The following is a 21,670-nucleotide window of genomic DNA, read 5'->3' as shown; positions in this document are numbered from 1 at the left end:
CAAACCTGAGCCAGACATCCCACACCTGAGCCAGACATCCCAAACCAGGGCCAGACACCCCAAACATGAGCCAGGCATCCCCAAACCTGAGCCAGACATCCCACACCTGAGCCAGACATCCCACACCTGAGCCAGACATCCCAAACCTGAGCCAGACATCCCACACCTGAGCCAGACATCCCAAACCTGAGCCAGACACTCCAAACCAGGGCCAGACACTCCAAACCTGAGCCAGACATCCCACACCTGAGCCAGACACTCCAAACCTGAGCCAGACATCCCACACCTGAGCCAGACATCCCAAACCAGGGCCAGACACCCCAAACATGAGCCAGGCATCCCCAAACCTGAGCCAGACATCCCGCACCTGAGCCAGACACTCCAAACCTGAGCCAGACATCCCGCACCTGAGCCAGACACTCCAAACCGGGGCCAGACACCCCAAACATGAGCCAGGCATCCCCAAACCTGAGCCAGACATCCCAAACCTGAGCCAGACACCCCAAACCAGGGCCAGACACCCCAAACATGAGCCAGGCATCCCCAAACCTGAGCCAGACATCCCAAACCTGAGCCAGACACCCCAAACCTGAGCCAGATATCCCAAACCGGGGCCAGACACCCCAAACATGAGCCAGACACCCCAAACCTGAGCCAGACACCCCAAACCAGGACCAGACACCCCAACCTGAGCCAGACACCCCAAACCTGAGCCAGACACCCCAAACATGAGCCAAACATGGACCAAACCTGAGCCAGACACCCCAAACATGAGCCAAACATGGACCAAACCTGAGCCAGACATCCCACATCTGAGCCAGACATCCCAAACCTGAGCCAGACATCCCAGCCTGAGCCAGACATTCCAACCTGAGCCAGACACCCCAAACCTGAGCCAAACATGAGCCAAACCTGAGCCAGACATCCCACAACTGAGCCAGACACCCCACAACTGAGCCAGGCATCCCACACCTGAGCCAAACCTCAGCCAAACCTGAGCCAGGCATCCCAAAACCTGAGCCAAGCATCCCACACCTGAGCTCCTGTGTGTGGTGTTTTCAGGGTCCCCCATTAGAGGAGGAAGGAATGATGACTCTGACTCCATGGTCTTAGAAGGCTATTATATTATGTTATTATTCTATTCTATTCTATTCTATTCTATTCTATTCTATTCTATTCTATTCTATTCTATTCTATTCTATTCTATTCTATTCTAGAGAAAGGATACTTTACAGAAGGTTTAACGAGATACTAATGAAAAACTCATGACTCTCGCCAGAGTCCTGACACAGCTGGCTGTGATTGGTCATTAAGTCAAAACAATTCACACGAAAATGATAGAACAGTTTGTCCCTCACCCTTGTTGTCCCCAGCCCATGGATCCAGGCTGTCCTGGTCCCTCTGCAGAGCCCCCTGCCCCCAGCAGCTCCACATCCCAGCCCTGGGGCTGTCGCTGAGCTGAGCCAGGCTGGTGCCCTCCATGCCCTGAAGGTGTTGGGCAGGAGTGAGGCAGCCCTGAGCCCCCTGGTGCCCGTGCCCGGCTGGATGTGCCTCCATGCCCAGGTTTATCCCAGCAGGGTGCACCCGTCCAAGGCAGGACCAGGCAGTTTCTCCAGGACAGTGCCATGGGAGAAGGTGCCAAAGGCTTCAGCAAAGCCCAGGCAGATGCATCCACCACCTTTCCCTCCTCCATTAAGGTCTCACTGTCACAGAAGGAGATCAGGGTGGTCGAGCAGGACCTGTCACAAAGCCAGACTGGCTGGGCCTGATCTCCTGCTTGTCCTGCAAGTGCTGTGTGTGATCACAGCCCAGGGGATCTGCTCCAGGACCTTCCCAGCTCCTGGAGTTCTGGATCCTCCTTCAGTAATTCTTGGGGCCTGGCATCATCATAATTCCCTGCTGGCTGCCCAGGCAGGGGTGCAGTCCCCATCCCTGAGGGATTTAAAAGCTGTGTGGATGTGGCACTTGGGGACACGGGGCAGTGCTGGCCAACGGGCAGGGAGACAGGACCTCCCCAGCTCCCCAGGACTGATGAGAAATGATCCACATTCCCTCTCCAGAGAGGCCTGTGCTGCAGGGAATGGATCTGGGCTGGATCTGGGATTCCTTATCCCTGCCAGGCTGGCACTGCATCCTCCTGCCCCACACCTTGAGGGAACACCAACCCCTCCCCTCCCTGCTCCCTTTGGAGACCCTGCCCCACTCTGGTTTCTGGTTCCCTTCTCTCATTTCTGTCTTTGGCTCTTGCCCCCTGTTTTCCTCCCCAGTCCCTTTTTCTCCCCTGGCTCATCCCTCACATTGTGCAGTGACAAAAAGTGGAGAGGAAAAAACCATTAACCAGTGCTAGGAAGTCATTAGGAGGCTGGGGTTAATTAACAGCTTGTTCCTGTGCCACTGCAGCACATGAAGCTCCATTGTGGGCAGCTGTGAATGTCCCCAGATTGCAGGTGCAGGTGGTGGCCTGGCCACACCAAAGTGAAGCAGGTATTTTGGGTGTGAGGGGGACATGTGTGACCCTGTAACCCTGTCCCTGTGTCCTTCCAGCACGCCAACGAGGATGTGGAGAGGATGCTGTTAGGAAACAAGTGTGACATGGAAGATAAAAGAGTTGTCCCTAAAGCAAAAGGCGAACAGGTGAGTATCAAACAAAAACTTCTTTATCCAAGTCAGCAAATCAGTGCCAAGACTTTTGCCTGCTCCAGGGGGTTGGGATGCCCCAGTGGGGTGTGCCAGGGCATGAATGCAGGAGCTGATGGATGTGAATCCTGGGAATGTTTGCTCAGAAACTGCCATGAATGGGGTGAGCTCAGCTGCAGTTTCTGCTTCTTTTGATAGCTCAAAATTCCCAGACATCCCTGAAGTCCCTCACAGTGTCACAGTGTGTGGTGTCTGTCCTCTTAGGCTCAGACACTGACTGGGGATTATTTAGTAGATTTTAATTGTTCTGAATTGTGACATTCTGAATCTCTGAGCCACCTCACCTGGCTGGTGCTGCTGGTGCCAGTTGGAAGGGAGTCACAGAATCCCAGAATCCCTGAGGCTGGAAAATCCCTCCAGCCCATCCAGTGCCAGCTGTGCCCAATGCCCACCTTGTCCCCAGCCCAGGGCACTCAGTGCCACATCCAGGTGACACCTGCAGGGATGGGCACTGCAAACCTCCCTGGGCAGCCCCTGCCAAGGCCTGAGCACCCTTTCCATGCAGAAATTCCTCCTGGTGTCCACCCTGAGCCTGCCCTGGCCCAGCCTGAGGCCATTTCCCCTTGGCCTGTCCCTGTTCCCTGGGAGCAGAGCCCGACACCCCTGGCTGTCCCCTCCTGGCAGGGACTTGTGCAGAGCCACAAGGTCCCCCCTGAGCCTCCTTTGCTCCAGGCTGAGCCCCTTCCCAGCTCCCTCAGCCCCTCCTGGGGCTCCATTCCCTCCCCAGCTCCGTTCCCTTCCCTGGACACGCTGCAGCCCCTGCAGGTCTGTCCTGGCAGGAGGGGCCCAGAGCTGCCCCCAGCACTGGAGGTGCCCAGCAGTGCCAGCACAGGGGATGGGCACTGCCCTGGCCCTGCTGCCACCCCAGAGCTGGCACAGCCCAGGGGCCAGTGGCCTCTGGCACACCTGGGCACCCCTGGGCTCATGTCCAGTCCAGTATTCCCTGCTTTATAAATGCTGCTGATCCCACAGTGGTGATGGCACCACTGGAACATCCCCAGCCTCTCTAACCTGCCTCTCTCTGTTTGCTGCAGATTGCCAGGGAGCACGGTATTAGGTTTTTTGAAACTAGTGCAAAAGCAAATATAAACATTGAGAAGGCATTCCTCACATTAGCAGAAGACATTCTTCGAAAGGTAGGTGCTCACAGCATTCCTTGAGAACAAATATCCTGAAATTCCAGCTCTCCTTTTGTGATCTTCACCTGTGTGCTTGCACTTTGACTTTGCTGTGCTGAGGCCCAGCAGTCCCTGAAGGAGCAGGGCTGAACTTCTGTAGCTTGTTTGATGTTTTGTTGTTGTAGAGGGCCTGCCTACAGGGAGTGACATCCCATCAGAGCCAAGGAAATGAAATTCCTGTTTGTTTGGCCCTTACACTCATGGTTGTTGTGCCTCTGCTGGAGTTAAATGTTCCTGTTAATGTGGAGAGAATTCTCCTTTCCTGCCACGGTGTCTGTCAGTGCACTGACAGCTCATGAAGAGAATTCTCCTTTCCTGTCACTCTGTCTGTCCATGCACTGACAGCTCTTGAGGGGCTGTTGGGAAGGGTTCAGGTGTGCAGGGTGGGGCAGGAACGAGCTCTGCCACTCCCAGCTGTGCTCCCAGCCCTGGCATTTCCTTGGGGGTTCCATTGGGTGGTTGGCTCCCCTTCCTGAGAGGTGCAGTGTGCCATGGAACCATGGAGTCAGTGAGGCTACAAAAGCTGAGAGCACCAAGTCAAATCATTGCCCAGCACTGCCAGAGCCACCACTGATCCGTGTCCCCAAGTGCCACATCCACAGGGCTTTTAAATCCCTCCAGGGATGGACAACCTATCCAGGAGGAAATTGTTCCCTGTATCCAATCTAGACCCTCCTGGCCCAGCCTGAGGCCATTTCCCCTTGGCCTGTCCCTGTTCCCTGGGAGCAGAGCCCAACCCCCCTGGCTGTCCCCTCCTGGCAGGGACTTGTGCAGAGCCACAAGGTCCCCCCTGAGCCTCCTTTGCTCCAGGCTGAGCCCCTTCCCAGCTCCCTCAGCCCCTCCTGGGGCTCCATTCCCTTCCCAGCTCCGTTCCCTTCCCTGGACACGCTGCAGCCCCTGCAGGTCTGTCCTGGCAGGAGGGGCCCAGAGCTGCCCCCAGCACTGGAGGTGCCCAGCAGTGCCAGCACAGGGGACGGGCACTGCCCTGGCCCTGCTGCCACCCTGGGTTGTGTGCATGGCCTGCAGCAGATCCCTGTGTGCCCAGAGCTGCTGTTTGTGGCCCTGACCTCTGTCAGGAGTACAAACTCCATCAGCTTCCTGCAGGCACCGCTGAGCTGTTCCAGGACTGAGCTGGGCTGGATCCCTGCGTGGCCCTGGGACCATTTCTGTGGGATGCACTCCCCTGGCCAAGGGCTCAGTGTACACAGAAACCCCTGTGCTGGAACATTCCTGCCTAGCAGCAGCTCATGGGAACTCTGTGGAGCTCCAGACACATGGACTGGCCAACCCTGGCCCTTGTTGTTCCTGTTCCTCCACAAATGAACCCCATCCCAAGCCTGTCTCAGCCCTGCCTTCCTCTCCTGTGTGATAATTCTGTGAATAATGTCACCCAGTTGTCACTGCAGTCCTCAGTCATTTCTTAATCAGTTTCTGACAAGCTTTGTGTGATAAGTGGGGTGAAAACATTGGTGAACAGGAGGTCAGGCTACACACCATACCAACCTTTGGGCCTTAAATCTTCATTTTTGGCCTCTGTCATTATCCTGGGGGTTCTTTTGCACGGCTGTGACAAAGAGAGGTAAAAAAGGAATGTGGAGAGTGAAGTGTGGTGAGGGTTTAGGTTCCTTTCCAGGCAGCTGGAAGTAGATGTTGGTGTTGGATCAAACGCACTGGAGTGGGGTTTTGGCTTTGGTGTCACCAAGTTCCATCCTGTGACAAGGAGGAGCTTGTGTGTCCTTCCTTGGGAGCTGCTGTCCCAGGAGCAGGGAGCAGAGGCTGGGAACAAGCCCAGTTTGTCCATAAAAACTGTGGATTTTGGAGGTCATTAGTTCACATCATCTGAGTTCAGCTTGTGGTGGTTGTAGACTGGGATTTCCTTATCCACCAAACCCATTGTTGGCTCTAAAATAATTCCAGTTGACTTTGGGGTGGTCCCAGTTCAAGCACTGGGGTTTTTTTTTACCAGCTTTCCATTTATTTAAAACAAACTAAACAACAACAGCAACAACAAAAATCCCCTTAAATTGGTTTTGCACATTTGTGCTGGAGCTGGGGGAGGATTCTCTGTGTTTCTGAGGAGCTCTTTGTGCACAGTTGGTCCCAGTTCCCTCTGGTGATGCCAGCCCCCAGCTCTGGGTGTTTTCCTGGGGGATCTCCAGAGCCATCTAACTGTGTTCACTTGTTTCCTTGCAGACCCCTGTAAAAGAGCCCAACAGTGAAAATGTAGATATCAGCAGTGGCAGTGGGGTGACGGGCTGGAAGAGCAAGTGCTGCTGAACCTTCTCCTCTCTCACCAATCGCCATCCACCGCCCCTTTTTTCTCGCTGCAAAACAAACCACTCTGTCCGTTTTTTAACCTGAAACCAATGGTTTTGTTCCTCATCTTAACGAGCTCCTGCCTCCCCTTGGTTTTCTGGCTAGGACAGCTTTGCCTACTCCAGTTTTCTCAACACGTGTATAGGAAATTCATCTCCGTGACTTCATTTCCATGTCCCTGCTCAGCTCACCACTACGTTTGGGTTGTATTATAGTCCCGTCCCTCCTGCCATTAAACCCCAGAGCAATCATACTCAACTCTCTTCTGCAAATTGTATAAGAATAAAGGTTAGAATTAACAATTGATTTTGTACAACAGTGGAATTTTCTGTCATGGATCATGTGCTTGAGTCACCATATTCTCTAGATGCATCAGGCAAGAGCCAGGAAAAACTCATTTTCGCCTTGAGTCCGTGAGTGGGGTTTCTTTGTCCTGTGCCTTATGTGGAAAAAGGAACTTTTATTTTCACTTTCTTTTCTCTTTTCTGGTGGAAGCATGTGCAGGAGACATCCCATCCCCCCTGTGCCATTGAGTCCTGACCTCTGTAGTGGTTGCTTTCTGTAACGTTGGTGTCATGCATCGAGGACAAAGGGTGGTGCAAAACAAAAGCAAACTCCATGTAACCTGCTGTGTCTCCTTTGCCAATCCCGCCGCTCCCAACTCTTCCCGCTGCCATTTTTTTTTCTCACTTTGCCGCTCTTTCCTTTTTTTTTTTTTTTTTTTTTTTTTCTTTTTTTTTTTTTTTTTTGCCTGCATGATGCTTTGATTTGCATTTCTCCATGGTGTGATGTGTTAATGGAAAGGATGGCAACGCGGTGTGTTTGCCAAAAATTTAATACAAAGCACTGATTTAGCTTCCGAGGTAAAAATGTTGAGATTCCTACTAACCCCCCTAGGCCTGTCCGTCACTAGTGGTTCCCTCCTCCTCCTCCCGCGTAGCCCCGGCCTTTCCCCCCATATGGAAGAGTTATTTGCATGCACTAGTTTCTATGGAGGGTGATGTGGTTGTCTACTTTCTGTGTATGAATATAACATGGATCCCCCAACTGACAGCAGTTCATTAACACGAGCTCCCAGCTTCTGTCCCCCGCCGGCCGCTCCGAGGGCTGCGGGGCCGGCCCGAGCCTGAGCGGAACTGGATGGAAAGAGAAGGAAAGGAAAGGAAACAAACCAGCCAGAGGGCAGTTTAATTTATTACCTCCCTGGAAACTTTCCACTTTCCAGTGTCCGCAGCCGCGCCGGGCCGGCCCCGCCCCGGATCCCGGCGGGGCCGCTCTCCCCGGGATGGAGCGGCCGTTCCAGCGCTCCCGCCGCTCCTGCGGCTGGCACCGGGCGCTGCTTCTCCCGCTGCTCTGTGCGCTCCTGCGGCTGGCCCGCTGCGCCTGTCCTGCCGCTGGCACCGGCGCTGCTGGCCCTGTCCTGCCGCTCCTGCGGCTGGCACCGGCCCTGCTGGCCCTGTCCTGCCGCTCCTGCCGCTGGCACCGGCCCTGCTGGCCCTGTCCTGCCGCAGGAGGGGCCCGGCACCGCCGCTGCCCCGCGTGGATGCCCGGCCGCGGGTCCCCGGCGGTGAATCCCGGCTCCAAACCCGGCCCCGAGCCCGCTCCCGGCGGGCAGGACACTCCGCAGCCGCCCCGAGCCCCGCTCCACTCCTGGGCCCCGCCTGTGCCTCGCTCCGGCCGCGGCCTTGGCACCGGGACTGGCACCGGGACTGGCACCGGGACTGGCACCGGGACTGGCACCGGGAGTGGCTCCGCTCCGCCCTCGCCGCAGCCGCTAACGCTGAGTGAATTTTAATGAAATGACGGTGTTTTAACACGGAACTCCTGGTCCGGAGCGGCTCCTCACCGAGGTGTCCCCCTGTCCCTCTGTATTTGGCATTTTGTCCCCGTGTGTGTTAACCCTGCCCAGGCGAGTGGCTGGTGAGCTCGGGCTCAGCGTTGTACAGAGTCCGGCCACTTTTGGCTAAATCTGCACTTTCTAACGTGATCAAAAAGGGAAAAAATGGCGAAATCTACATCAAGGGTTTTTTTTTTTGTATAATCCTTGTTTTAAACGTGAGCTTTTTATTTGCTTGCAGGGGCTCGGCTCCCTGTGTGTGCCCCCTTTGTAGACGCTGTGCCCGCTGCAGGCACAGGTGGAGCCCAGGCCACTCGCTGGTGCCACTCGCTGCCAACGCCGCCCCCTCGTCCCTGCCCGTCAGTAAAACTGAGCTGTTTCTATCGGGTCTATTTCTGTTCCTGTCCGAGCTCCAGCTGCACCCGCGGGCTCAGGCGGGGCGGGGCCGGGAGGAGGGAGCAGCACGAGTCGGTGCCGATGCTGAAACAGATTCAAAAACCCCTAAAAATAATAATCATAACAACAACGATCATGTCGGAGGAGTTTGCAGTAACTTGATGTCTGCTGGTATCTCAACTCCCTGCTCGTTCCAGACTAACTGCTTGTGAAACCTCTGCTTGGAAGCCCAGCCCAGCCCTGTGGAGTAGAGAAGGGCAGCGGGAGGTGTCAGCCGCCCCTCCGTGCCCCCGGCCCCGCCCGCGGAGGGAGCTCAGCGCTGCCCTTTTGTCACCAAAAAAGTGTTAAACGATGAAATTGGTCCTGCTGAACCAAACCCGAGCTTGGCTCTGCCCCACGGCCGTGTCACACGCCGGGGTGGCCGCGGCGCTCCGTGCCCTCGGACGGTGGAATAAAACAGCATCAAGGTCTTGGATTAATTCCCATGCCGACAATTTTTTACTTAATCTTTTAATATTTTTGCTACTCCACTCTGGCTTTTTATTTAAAACACATTCTTTTGTACCACTTACTGTATCAAATTGTATAAAAGATCACTGTCCCATTCTTGGTCGTACCAAGAGCAAATAAAAGCTTTTATAAACTTGCACTGCTGACTTCCTGGGCCCCTTGAATTCCCTCTGGCTCCGGTGGGAGTGAGCCCAGCCCTGGAGGAGGTGGGATGAGTCCCCCAGACTTTCAGGGCTGGTTTGGCTGCGGGTGGAGCTGCTCCCGCTGCCTTTCCCGAAGCTGCCGGTGGCGTTTGCCGAGGGCAGGATGGTGGGAAGGGCAGCGGAGGGCCCGAGGCTGCCCCACCCCGACGTGGAGCCCCCTCGGGGAGGGAACACCAGCTTGAGGGTGTGAGGTCTCCTCTGGGGCCCTGCTGGGGAGGGGATTTGGGCGTTTTTTGGGAAGCAGCTTTTCCACCTCGTGTTCTGCACCCCATGTTCTGCACCCCTGCCTTGGGTGGGAATCAGGGGGGGCTGTTCCAGCTCTCCAAGAGCCCCCACTGCTGTGCCACTGTCCTTCCCCACCCTGTCCCCTCTGCCAGCCTCTGGGGCCAGGGATGTCTCCTCCAGCCAAGCCCAGTGAGGGACCATCCTGGGGACAGCAGAGGACCCATTGCTGCTGCTGCCCTCCCGCTGCCACGGTATCCCTGTTCCTACAGTGTCCCCATGCCATGGTGTCCCTGTTCCTACAGTGTCCCTGTTCCCACAGTGTCCCCATGCTGCGGTGTTGCTGCTGCCACAGTGTCCCTGCTGTCATGGTGTCTCCACTGCCACGGTGTCCCTATTCCCACAATGTCCCCACCGCCATGGTGTCCCTGCTGCCATGGTGTTCCCGTGCCGCGGTGTCCCTGTTCCCACAGTGTCCCTGTTCCCACTGCCGCGGTGTCCCCGCTGCCATGGTGTCCCCGTGCCTCGCTGTCCCTGCTGCCATGGTGTCCCCGTTCCCATGGCGCCGGTATCCGGCTGAGGCTGTTTTTGTGCCGCTGCTGGGAATAAAGCCGGAGTGTGTCATAGCCGCGGTGCCCGGCAGTCCGTGGCAGGGGGCGAGGCCGTGGGGAGCAGCTCAGCGATCCCAAATCCTCCCCATGCCGGGGGCTCACGGCGTGGGAGAGCCCCCACAGCCACCCATGGCGGGGGGGATTTTGGGGGGAACTCCCAGGGAGCCTCGGGGAGAGGGAACCTGGCAGGGACCTTCCCCACATGGACACCATCCAGCAGCTCCCAGGGTCCCGTTTGTCCGTGTCACCCCCGGCAGTGAGGCTTGGGTCTTTCCCCATCCTCCTCCTCCTCCTCCTCCTGCTGCTGTATCCTTCTTTCCGTCCCCATCCCAGCTCCATCCCCATCCCAGCTCCATCCCCATCCCAACTCCATTCCATACGTGCCTTTCCCTGTCCCCTCTCCTTTCCTGCAGCTGTTGCCTCCCTTTCCCTGCTCCATCCCATCCCTGCTTCTTCTCTGCTCCTGCTTCACCCTTCTCACTGTTCCACCTCTGTTCCATCCCATCCCTGCTCCGCCCTGTCCCGCAGCCTCCCCTTGTGCTTGGCCCAGGGGACAGTGATGGGGACAGGGGACAGCACACGGTGACATCTCCAGGGCCGGGCACTGGCCCTGCAGGCACTTGCGGCTTCCTCCACTCCCTCATCCTCCTCAGCCCAGCCTCCAGCGGAGTGGGGATGCAGCCGGCAAAGGACCGGCGAGGGGAATCCCGGACCAGACGCTGCAGAGCGGGACCGGGGCTTCCCCGTCCCTCGGGCTGAGTGACCGAGGGTGCGGGGACCCGCCGGGTCCGGTGTCCCCCGCTCAGGGTGGCCGGGAGTCCGCAGGGTGCGGAGTCCCCGCTCGGGGTGACGCTGATGTCGCCCGAGGGTCCCCGCTGGCTGCGATGTCCCCGGCCCCCTCTCCCGGTGCCATTTGTGCTCCGCGTCTGTGCGACAGCACCGGGCCGGGGGGTCCCGGCGGGGACATTGGGGTGTGAGGCGGCATCGGGGTCCCCCCGGTCCCTCACCGGTCCCTTGTGCTCCCCGCAGCCCTCACTTGGGACCCCCCGGCAGCTCCGGCGGCTCCGCGCCTCCAGCAGCGGGACGGGACGCGGGAGGGTCCCCGCGGCGCCCCCCGCCCGTTCCCTCGGCGGTCGGAGAGAGCCGAACCCCCGGGACCCCGGGGCGAGCCGGGGCTGAGCCCCCGGAGCCCCAGGGCGCGGGCGGAGCCGCCCCCCAACCCCGCGGGGCAGCGCGGCCCCCCTGGGACAGCCCTGGAGCGACCCCGCCGGGGGATGCCCGGCCCTGGGGATGCCCAGCCCGAGGGGGTGCCCGGTGCCGAGGGGGGGATGCCCAGCCCGAGGCCGGCCAACGGGTCGGGGTCCCATCCGGGGGGGTGCCCGGTGCCGAGGGGGAGCCACCCGGGGGTGCCCGGTGCCGAGGGGGGGATGCCCAGCCCGAGGGGTGCCCGGTGCCGAGGGGGATGCCCGGTGCCGAGGGGATGCCCCGCACGGGGGTCCCCGCCCGCCGCCGCCTCCCCCGCCCCCGCCGGGGGGGTTCCGCCTGCCGGGGCGGGCGGGCAGGAGGGGCCGGGGGCGGGCGGGGGGCGGCTCCTCCTGCCCCGCTCCCGCCGCCCCCGCCCCGGCCCCGGCCCCGGCCCGGCGGCGGCGGCGATGGAGCCCGGCCCGGGGCCGGCCTGAGCCGCGATGCGATGGAGAAGCTCGCGGCGGGGCTGGCCCGGCTCCGCTGGAGCCCCGCGGCGCTGCCCCTCGACGCCATCGTCAGCCAGTGCCGCCTGCCCACCCTCGTCTGCCTCGGGCAGGGTGAGCCCGGCGGGGGATGAAGTCTAGAGGGACGAGAAGGAGGAGGAGGAGGAGGGAGGGAGGTTGGAGTGATGGGGAGGAGGAGGAGGGTGGGAGGAAGGCTGGAGGGACCAGGGGAGGGAGGGAGGATGGAGGGACGGAGAGTGAGGCTGGAGTGAGGAGGAGGAGGAGGGAGAAAGGATGGAGTGATGAGGAGGAGGGAGGGGTGGAAGGCGGAGGGATGGGGAGGGAGGGAGGAAGGCTGGAGAGTGAGGACGAGGAGGGAGGGAGGTTGGAGTGATGAGGGAGAGACGAAGGACGAAAGGACCGGGAAGAGAGAGGGAGGAAGGCTGGGGAGACGAAGAGGAGGGAGGGAGAGTGGAGCGATGAGGAGCAGGGAGCGGTGGAGGGTAGAGGGATGGGGAAGTGAGGAAGGCTTGAGAGTGAGGAGGAGGAAGGGAGGAAGGCTCGGAGGAAGGGATGGAGAGTGGAGGGATGAAGAGGAAAGTAGGAAAGATGGAGAGGTGAGGAGGAGGAGGAATGGTGACTGGAGAAGTGAGGAGGAGGAGGCGGAGGGAGAGAGGAAGGCTGGGGGGGTGAAGAGTAGGCTGGAAGAGGCTGAAGGGATGAGGAGGAGAAAGACCGGAGGGACCAGGAGAGGGAAGGAGCCTGGAGTGCTGAGGAGGAGGAGGAGGAGGGAGGGAGGAAGGCTGGGCCAGGCGAGCCCGAGCTGCTGTCCCGGCTCCAGGGCTGCTCGGGTCGGGTCCTCCCGGGTGGGGGGGCTGGGGCAGGGGGCGGGGCTGCCCCTCAGGGGGGGATGCGAGGGGGGAATTCGTGGGGTCCAGGCCCCCCAGCCACGGCCCAGGACTTTCCCCGCTCTCACCCTTCCCGGGTGACTCTCTGGAGGGGCTGCCAGGGGCTGGGAGCCACCGCGTCCCCTCCCCACCCTCCCTGGGACACGGCCTGGCTGCGGGGGCCTGGCTGTGACCCCCCAAGCCCAGGCTGAGTGGGGAGCAGGGGATTTGGGGGTTTGGGGTGCAACGGCTGTGGGGCTGTAGGGGTGTGGGGCTGTGGGGAGCAGGGGATTTGGGGGTGTGGGGCTGTGGGGAGCAGGGGGTGCAGGGTACCCCCGGCCTGGCCGTGTCCCCCCGGAGCAGGGCCCATCCCGGCTGCAGGGGGTGCCTGGGGGTGTCGGGGGTGTCAGGGGGTGCCGGGGGTGCCTGGGGGGTATCGGGGGTGCCGGGGGGGTGTCGGGGGTGCCGGGGGGTGTCGGGGGTGTCAGGGGGTGTCAGGGGGTATCGGGGGTGCCGGGGGGGTGTCAGGGGGTGTCAGGGGGTGTCAGGGGGTGTCGAGGGTGCCGGGGGGTGTCGGGGTGCCGCGGTTCTGGAGGGCTCCCGGGGGGACCCGCGCCGGCCCCGGCTCAATAAACTTCTTGTTTGCGGCGGCTGCAGCTTTTCAGGGGGGACAAAGAAATTGTTTCCTGGGCAACTGGCGCCTCTTGGCAGCGGCACCTGCTCATCCCTCGCTCCGTCCGTCCGTCCGTCCGTCCAGCGGCGCGGGGGGCGGGGCGGGGGGGGCTGGCGGTGGTGACAGCGCTGTCCCCCCGCAGGTGAGCGCGTGGAGGGGGTGACAGCCCAGGACGTGCTGCTGGTCCACTCGTGCCGGCAGTGGACGACCGTGACAGCGCACAGCCTGGAGGAGGGACACTACGTCATCGGGCCCAAAATCGACATCCCGCTCCAGTACCCAGGTGGGGGGGGGGCTGGGGACAACGGTGACAACGGGAATGGTGGCCCTGGGCCAGCAGAGCCGGGACTGCCCCCCCTCCCATCCCTCTGCCTGCTGGGGCTGCTCCAGTAAAGTCCAGTTGGGGGTGGGAGATGCTCTGGTTCGGGGGCTGCCCCCAATCCTGGCAGAGCTGCAGAGGGGGCTGGCAGGGATGGGATGGGATGGGATGGGATGGGATCCATGGGATGGGATGGGATCCATGGGATGGGATGGGATGGGATGGGATGGGATGGGATGGGATGGGATGGGATGGGATGGGATGGGATGGGATGGGATGGGATGGGATGGGATGGATGGGATGGGATGGGATGGGATGGGATGGGATGGGATGGGATCCATGGGATGGGATGGGATGGGATGGGATGGGATGGGATGGGATGGGATGGGATGGGATGGGATGGGATGGGGTCCATGGGATGGGATGAGGTGCAGACAAGGACAGCGATGGGATGTAGACAAGGACAGGGATGAGGATGGGGTAGGATGGGATAGAGCTGGGAATGGGAGAGAGACGAGGATGGGATGGGGAAAAAGGGCAGGGATGAGCTGGGATGGGATGAGGAAGGGATGGGAACAGGGACAGTGATGAGCATGGGCTGGAGAGCAGCTGGGCTGGGATGAGGATGAGGATGGGGCCGGGCTGGGGCCGGCAGCGCAGACGAAGGAGCTGAGCTGCCTCTGCCGGCCGCCGCCAGAGCCTTAATGACCCCTCTAAGTGCTCCGCGGCGGTAATGAGTCCTGCTAATAAATAAATAATGGGAAATGGAGCGGGGGAGGGGTTAATCACCCGTCCCACGGGGGCTGCAGGGGGCTGGGCAGTGTGTTAACAGCGTTCGGGGGTCGGCCGTGCCCCCGCTGCCCCGGGATGTGGGGCTGAGCCGGCTCCAGCCTCGGGTGCCCCCGAGCCAAGCGAGGAGCTCTGGTGTCCCAGCTCCGCCGGCCGGGCGGGCGGGGAATTAATTAATATTAATTAATATTCCCCTCAGGTCCGTGCCCGGCAGCCGGGGCCGGTGGAGGCGGCTGCGCTGGGGCTGCAGCTCCCCCGCTCCCGTTCCTGCCTTCCCCATTCCCGTTCCTGCCTTTCCCCGCTCCCGTTCCTGCCTTCCCCGTTCCCATTCCTGCCCATTCTCATTCCTGCCCTTTTTCGCTCCTGTTCCTGTCCTGCCCCGTTCCCGTTCTTGCCTTTTCCAGCTCCCGTTCTTGCCTTTCACCGCTCCTGCTCCTACCTTTCCTCATTCCCGTTCTTGCCTTTTCCCCGCTCCCGTTCCTGCCCTTCCCCATTTCTGCCTTACCCCGTTCCCCATTCCCGTTCCTGCCTTTCCCGTTCCTCCTCTCCCCGTTCCCGTTCTTGCCTTTCCAGCTCCCATTCTTGCCCTTCACCGCTCCTGTTCCTGCCTTTCCCTGTTCCCCATTCCTGTTCCTGCCTTTCCCCATTCCTCCTCTCCCCATTCCCGTTCCTGCCCTTCCCCGTTCCCGTTCCTGCCCTTCCCCATTCCCCTGCCCGGTTCCCTTCCCGGTGTCTCTCCCACCCGATCTGTGGGGTCTCTGTGCCCTGGCAGGGCTGGGATGGGATTTTGGGGGGCAGTGGGAACCCCTGGCAATTTGGGCTGCTCTGGGCACTCCCAGGAACGCTTTAACGCTTTTGGGGGTCCCTGCAGCTCTGGGGGTGCATCCCATGGACCCCGTGCCTTGTCCCACCAGAAACCCCCGGGGGCTGCTCTGGGGTCCCCTTGCAGCACTTGGCCCCTGGCAAAGCCCCCAGAGATGTGGTGGGGACCCCAGGCTGCCTCAGGGGTGGCTGTCCCCCATGAAAGGCCCCAGGGGGGTGACAGCAGGTCCCTGTGAGAAGTCGGGCCCCCTCTCACCTCGGGAGTCCCCGCAGGGAAGTTCAAGCTGCTGGACCAGGACCGGGACCTCCGCGAGCCCGTGCAGTACTTCAACAGCGTGGAGGAGGTGGCCAGCACCTTCCCAGACCGCATCTTCGTCATGGAGGCCATCACCTTCAGCGTGAAGGTCCTGGGGACAGCAGGGGACACTGGTGGGACAGCAGGGAGGGGTGGTGGGATGGCAGGGGACAGCGAGGACAGTGGTGGGGCAAGGAGGGGAGTGGGGGTGAGGGGACAGGGGCTTTGGGGGTTGGTGGGACATCAGGAGAGGATGGTGGGACAGAGAAGGTTGGGGTGGGACACCAGGGGTGAGTGGTGGATATTGGGGGGATTGGGAGGACACCACTGCAGGGTGGGGGGAATAAAGGGGAGAGCGTGGGAAAGCAGGGGACAGGGCTGGGACATCAGGAGAGGACAGCGGGACAGCAGGGAGTGGTGGTGGAGCATCAGGGATGGTGATGGGACGTCAGGGATGGTGGTGGGATGTCAGGAATGGTGGTGGGATGTCAGGAATGGTGGTGGGATGTCAGGGATGGTGGTGGGATGTCAGGGATGGTGGTGGGATGTCAGGATTGGTGGTGGGATGTCAGGAATGGTGGTGGAATGTCAGGAATGGTGGTGGGATGTCCAGGATGGTGGTGGGACATCAGGGAATGGTGGTGGGATGTCAGGGATGGTGATGGGATGTCAGGAATGGTGATGGGACATCAGGGCATGGTGGTGGGATGTCAGGAATGGTGGTGGGATGGCAGGGACGGTGATGGGACATCAGGGGTGGTGGTGGGATGTCATGGGATGCTGGTGGGGCATCAGGGGATGCTGGTGGTATATCAAGGGCAGTGTTGGGGTGTCGGGAGCCCAGGGCAGGGCAGCGGGTGCCACCTTGGGGCTGTCGCGGGCAGGTGGTGTCGGGGGAGTTCAGCGAGGACAGCGAGGTTTACAACTTCACGCTGAACGCGGGGGACGAGCTGACGCTGATGGGGCAAGCGGAGATCCTGTGCGCCAAGACGGTGAAGGAGAAGTCGCGTTTCAACACCCTCCTGCGCAAGCTGGGCAAGGCGGCGCCGGCGGCCGGGGCGCGGCAGGTGAAGGGCAAGATGCCGTGCCTGATCTGCATGAACCACCGCACCAACGAGAGCCTGAGCCTGCCCTTCCAGTGCAAGGGCCGCTTCAGCACCCGCAGCCCGCTGGAGCTGCGCCTGCAGGAGGGCGAGCACACCATCCGCAGCATCATCGAGAAGGTGCGGCTGCCCGTCAACGTGGCCGTGCCCAGCCGGCCCGCCCGCAACCCCTACGACCTGCACGCCATCCGCGAGGGCCACTGCTACAAGCTGGTCAGCATCATCTCCAAGACGGTGGTGCTGTGCTGCATCCTGCGCCGGGAGGAGCTGGTGCCTTTCCATTTCCTGCTGCTGACCGACATGCCCCGCTTCCAGCTGCCCGAGGGGCTGCTGGCCGGGGACCCGCAGCTGGAGAAGCTGCTGCGGGACAGCGCCGCGTATTGCCACGACCGCTTCAACCCCGACGAGTACTCGCGGGCCGTGCGGGAGGCCAAGCCGGACTTGCTGGAGGAATGTGCGAGCCCGCGGCGCCTGCGGCTCTGCCTGCCCGCCTGCGGCCGCGAGGAGCTCAGCCAGCCCCTGCAGCGCCTCTCGCTCTGCGCCTGCGGCTCCGGGGGTCCCCGGGAGCCCCCCGCCCGCTGCCAGGGACCGCGGGGCCTCGGCGGGGCCACCCCGCGCCCGCCGCTGCCCGACTTCCCCGAGCCCGAGCGGGAGTACATGACGCCCGACTGGGCCGAGCCCGAGTTCAGGACTCAGGAGCCGCTGGAGATTCCCTACGAGGAGCTGTGGAGCAATCCCAGCCCGGAGGGCTGCTGCGAGCTGGGCAGCAGCGGTGGCCGGCCCGACCTCGTCTCCTTCGGGGCTGCGGCCCCGCTGGGCTCCCCGCACCGCCCCGGGGACGAGCCCCGCGGGGACACCCCGCCCCCGGTGCCACCCAAATCGGAGGCGGTAAGAGCCCGCTCCGGTGCCCAGGGATGCGAATGGCATCGCCGCGGTCCTGCCAGCCACTCCGTGGCAAGGCCAGCGCCATGGCAGGGCAGCCCGATCCCTTCCCTGCCCCTGGCCCTGGGGTCCCTCCCCAGCTCTGCTTGGTCACCCAAACCTTCAGACCTCGGTTCCCCAGGGCTGCCCATCGCCGATCCTCATTCCGAGGCACCCCCGGTTCCCCAGGGCTCTCTGCACCATCAGATACCTCAAGCTCTTGGGCTGCCCGGAGCCATGCATGGGGTACCCAGATCCTCTGGGCTTCCCTACACAAAATTTCAGGCTCCCCTTCACCACGGGGCACCCCAATACTTTGATCTCCTCGCACCACGGGGTAGAAAGGCCCACGTCTCCCCTCTGCCCCCAGAGCTTTGTGGCCGGGCAGGACCGGCTGTCCCCGAGCCCCCATCACCCCCTCCAGCCGCGGGGATCCCCGGGTCCCCCCGGGCCCTGACGGCGCTGCCCCGTTGCAGGTGAAGGAGGAGTGCCGGCTGCTGAACGCGCCCCCGGTGCCGCCCCGGGGCAGCCGCCCCCCGGCCCCCTGCAGCCCCCCGGCCCCCTGCGCTGCCCGAAGCTGGCACCCGCGCCCTCGCCCAGCCCCAGCCTCTCCTACTACTCCTCGGGGCTCCACGACGGGTGAGTGGCTCCGGGGACACCGGGGAGGGTGGGGGGGTACCTGAATCCCGGGCATGGGGACACAGCGCCGGGGGGATGGTGACAGCGCCCTCGCCCCGGCAGGTCGGCCCCGCGGAGCGGCAGCGCCTCGCCCTCTCCGGACGCGTACTCGCTGTACTGCTACCCCTGCACCTGGGCCGACTGCAAGGCTGCTGAGCCCCCCGGGCGGCCGCTGCCCCCGGCCCAGCCCGCGCCCAGCTCCTGGTCCGACCCCTGGGCGTTCCCCGAGCCGGGCGCCGGGCCGGGCAGCGGCTGCTCCACGCCGCTGCTGGGGACCGAGCCCCCCCTGAAGCCCTTCCGCAGCTGCCCCCGCCTCAAGCCCCCGCACCCCCAAAAGCGCTTTGCCCCCTTCGGGGCGCTCAACCCCTTCGCCGGCCCGGCAGAGTGGCCGGAGAATCCCGAGTGGTCCAAAGCGGCGCCTTCGGCCCCGGCCGCTCCCTCCTCCTCCTCCTCCACGCCGGAGCCCTTCGCCCCCGCCGAGGAGCCGGCGGCGCCCCCTCGGCCCCCCAAGGGCTTGGACGGGGACGGCATCGTCATCCGGGGGGCGGCCCCGCTGTCCCCCGCCGTCCTGCGCGGCGCCGAGGGCGTCACCCGCCTGTACCTGGCCCAGGGGGTGATCGAGGTGCCGCCGGCGGCGAAGGGGCGATGGGGCAGCCCCGCCGGCCGCCCCCCGGCCCAGCGGGGACGGCCCGGCCTGGCTGCCCCCCGCAGACCTGTCGGCGCTGTCGCTGGAGGAGGTGTCCAAGTGCCTGCGCTTCATCGGCCTCTCCGAGGACGTCGTGAGCTTCTTCGCCCGCGAGAGGATCGACGGCAGCATCTTCGTGCAGCTCAGCGAGGAGATCCTGGCCGACGACTTCCGCCTCACCAAGCTCCAGGTGAAGAAGATCATGCAGTTCATCAAGGGCTGGCGCCCCAAGATCTAGTGCCACGCCAGGGACCCCCTGCACAGGGGGGTCCCCAAGTCACCTGGAGCACGGCTCTGGGTGGCCCCGCTCCCATCCCTCTCTGATGCTGCAGGCTCTCCTCTCTCACTGCCCAGCCCTCCCCCCTTCCCCTTTTAACACTGGACAGTAATTTTGGCCCCAAAGGGCTGGAAAACACTGGATTTTGCGTCGACTGGTTTAACTTAATCCTTGTGGATTAGCATAATAAATGTACGGGAGAGTAATGAGCCCCCAGAGAAGGCCTTTGCTCGGGGAGAGGGGAAAAGGGGAGGATGGATGCTCTGAGGGGTCTTTCCCCTCCCTGCAGACCCTTCCCATCCCTTGGGGAGGGATTACCAGCCCATGCTCCCCCAGCACTCAGCAGAGGCAGATGAGATGATGTCTTGGCCCAGTTCTGGTCTGGGAGCTTTGAAAGACAGGGAGAGTGACATGAAGAGCAGCAGCGTTCAGCCATGGCCCAAGGCCTGCCAGGGAGCAGGAAAACGGCAGGAAGCTGGAAAGGAAGGCAGGGAAGGGGGGGCCAGGCCAGTGACAGGTGCCCAGAGATTTAAAGCCTTTTAGTTTAACTTGATCTCTCCCCACGGGGGGGCCCTCTGGCCTTTGGCTGCTCGATCTGCAATTACAGGCAGGTCCATCTGCCAGGATCACCTGCCAGGATCACCCCGTGGCAGAGAGAGCTGGAGGCTCCTCACAGCCCCTGAGCGATGGCAGAGGTGACACTGCTTTGTCCTGCACTGCTGCCATCCTGCCCCTCCATGGGACCCAGCACACCATGGACAGGACCCCAGGGCCTGAACCAGTCAATCCCTACTCAAGCTGTTCCCTCAGGGAGATGGGAGGAGAAGCAGGAGTCCAAACCCAGGAGATGGGGCTTTATTTTGGTGGATGTTGATGGAAAGGCAAGGCCTCGGCTCCAGCCACAAGCTGGATGCTACTGGCCAGGCTGGGAGCTCTGGAGGCCACGGCTCTGGAGGCAAAGGCAGCAGGAATTCCCTCCCCCAGCACGGAGCCCCCAGGCCCAGGCTGGCATGGGACGGACGTACCCAACACACAGTGGCTGGTAAGGCACTTGAAATGACAAGCCATGAGGCAACCTCCTGCCCCCCTCCTTCCTTTCTTCTTTTTTTTCCTTCCTTCCTTTCTTCCCTTCCTCCCCCGGGAGCTTTGGAGATTAACCTAGAGAGAATGGGGTGTTGAGGGGAGCTGAGGCCCGGCTGGAGGAGCTGTCGGGATGTCACCAGGCCACCTCACTGGTGGAACTTCCTGCTGGGGCTGTTGGCGTGGTCCAGCAGGAGCTGGCATGGTGTGAACTGGCTGCCGTACACGGCCTCGTACTTGCGCAGCTTGTCCACGAGCTGCTGGGCGCCGTAGGAGTCGGCGAACCTGAAGGGACCTGTGGGGACAGGGACATGGCTGTGACAGGGACATGGCAGGGACAGGGACACGGCTGTGACAGGGACATGGCGGGGACAGGGACACGGTGGGGACAGGGACACATCTGGGATGGAGACACAGCTGTGATGGGGACACGGCTGTGACAGGGACATGGCAGGGACGGGGACACGGCTGGGACAGGGACACATCACTGCGACAAGGACACAGCAGGGACAGGGACACATCTGGGACAGGGACACGGCTGTGATGGGGACACGGTGGCAACAGGGACAGAGACATGGCAGGGACAGGGACATGGCGAGGACAAGGACACAGCGGGGACAGGGAAGTAGAAGCACCAAGGTGCCTGGAGGGGTCCCAGCACCCAGAAGCAATGGCTTTGTCCCGTTCATCCTTCTCCACAAGAGACCCCCCAGTCTCTCATCAGGGACTCTGCTCCCTGCTCACCTGAGCTGGGGAGGGCTGGGGACCAGCTGGGACATGGATAATCACAGAACCATGGATGGTTTTGGTGGGAAGGGACCTCAAAGCCCATCCATTCCCACCCTGCCAAGTCTCACTACCTCCCACTGTCCCAGGGTGCTCCAAGCCCCAATGTCCAGCCTGGCCTTGGGCACTTCCAGGGATCCAGGGGCAGCCCCAGCTGCTCTGGGCACCCTGTGCCAGAGCCTCCCCACCCTCACAGGGAAGAATTCCTAATTCCCAATATCCTGTCCAACCATGGGAAGCCATTCCCCATTGTCCTGACCCTCCAGGCCTTTGTAAGAAGTCCCTTGGGGCTGCTCCCTCAGTCTGAACATGGCTCAAGGAGGGAAAGCACCAGGCACGCGGCAGAAGCACCACCTCAGGTCCAAGAGCCCTTGGTGAACTCCAGCAGCAGTGTCAAGAAACAGCATCAGAGGAATGGAATTATTTAGGGTGGAAAAGCCCTTTGAGACTATTGAGTCCAAACATTCCTCAGGAGTGCCAAGACTATCACTGCCCCATGTCCCCAAGTGCCACATGCACAAGGCTTTTAAATCCCTTTTTAAATAGGGACTCCAGCCCTGCTTTGCACAGCCAGAGCTGGACAGCCTGGAATTATTCCCAATATCCAACCTACACCCTCCTTGATGCAGCCTGAGGCCATTTCCTCAGGCTGCAGCTCAAACCTGGCCTTGCCACGTGGCTGCAGCCCACGGGGAGC

At 61.9% G+C, this 21,670-nt stretch overlaps 3 protein-coding genes across 3 annotated transcripts in view; 2 read left to right on the top strand and 1 right to left on the bottom strand.

The window, feature by feature from the left end:
- The window catches only part of RAB10 (RAB10, member RAS oncogene family), a 48,429-nt gene extending 40,903 nt beyond the window's left edge, over positions 1-7,526 (top strand). Inside the window, exons 4-6 of the mRNA XM_030945274.1 lie at positions 2,545-2,634; positions 3,732-3,833; positions 6,069-7,526. Of these exons, the coding sequence (XP_030801134.1) occupies positions 2,545-2,634; positions 3,732-3,833; positions 6,069-6,152 (276 nt within the window). The 3' untranslated portion in view covers positions 6,153-7,526. The remainder of the gene's footprint in view (positions 1-2,544; positions 2,635-3,731; positions 3,834-6,068) is intronic.
- A 4,093-nt stretch (positions 7,527-11,619) lies between these two features.
- GAREM2 (GRB2 associated regulator of MAPK1 subtype 2) lies at positions 11,620-19,186 on the top strand. Its single transcript, XM_030945244.1, is given in 8 exon segments — positions 11,620-11,772; positions 13,361-13,501; positions 15,422-15,552; positions 16,328-17,434; positions 17,944-18,025; positions 18,028-18,106; positions 18,209-18,782; positions 18,784-19,186. Coding segments are annotated over 8 exon segments (2,511 nt in total). The 5' UTR covers positions 11,620-11,660; the 3' UTR covers positions 19,069-19,186.
- Positions 19,187-20,192: 1,006 nt separating this feature from the next.
- HADHA (hydroxyacyl-CoA dehydrogenase trifunctional multienzyme complex subunit alpha) overlaps positions 20,193-21,670 on the bottom strand; it is a 28,696-nt gene continuing 27,218 nt past the window's right edge. The window contains exon 20 of the mRNA XM_030945246.1: positions 20,193-20,482. Coding sequence (XP_030801106.1) covers positions 20,337-20,482 — 146 coding nt within the window. The 3' untranslated portion in view covers positions 20,193-20,336. The remainder of the gene's footprint in view (positions 20,483-21,670) is intronic.

The sequence above is a fragment of the Camarhynchus parvulus genome, chromosome 3, assembly GCF_901933205.1.
Source record: "Camarhynchus parvulus chromosome 3, STF_HiC, whole genome shotgun sequence".
Taxonomy (NCBI): Eukaryota; Metazoa; Chordata; class Aves; order Passeriformes; family Thraupidae; genus Camarhynchus; species Camarhynchus parvulus.
The sequence above is the reverse complement of the archived record's forward strand: the minus strand, read 5'-3'. Positions and strand labels throughout refer to the sequence as shown.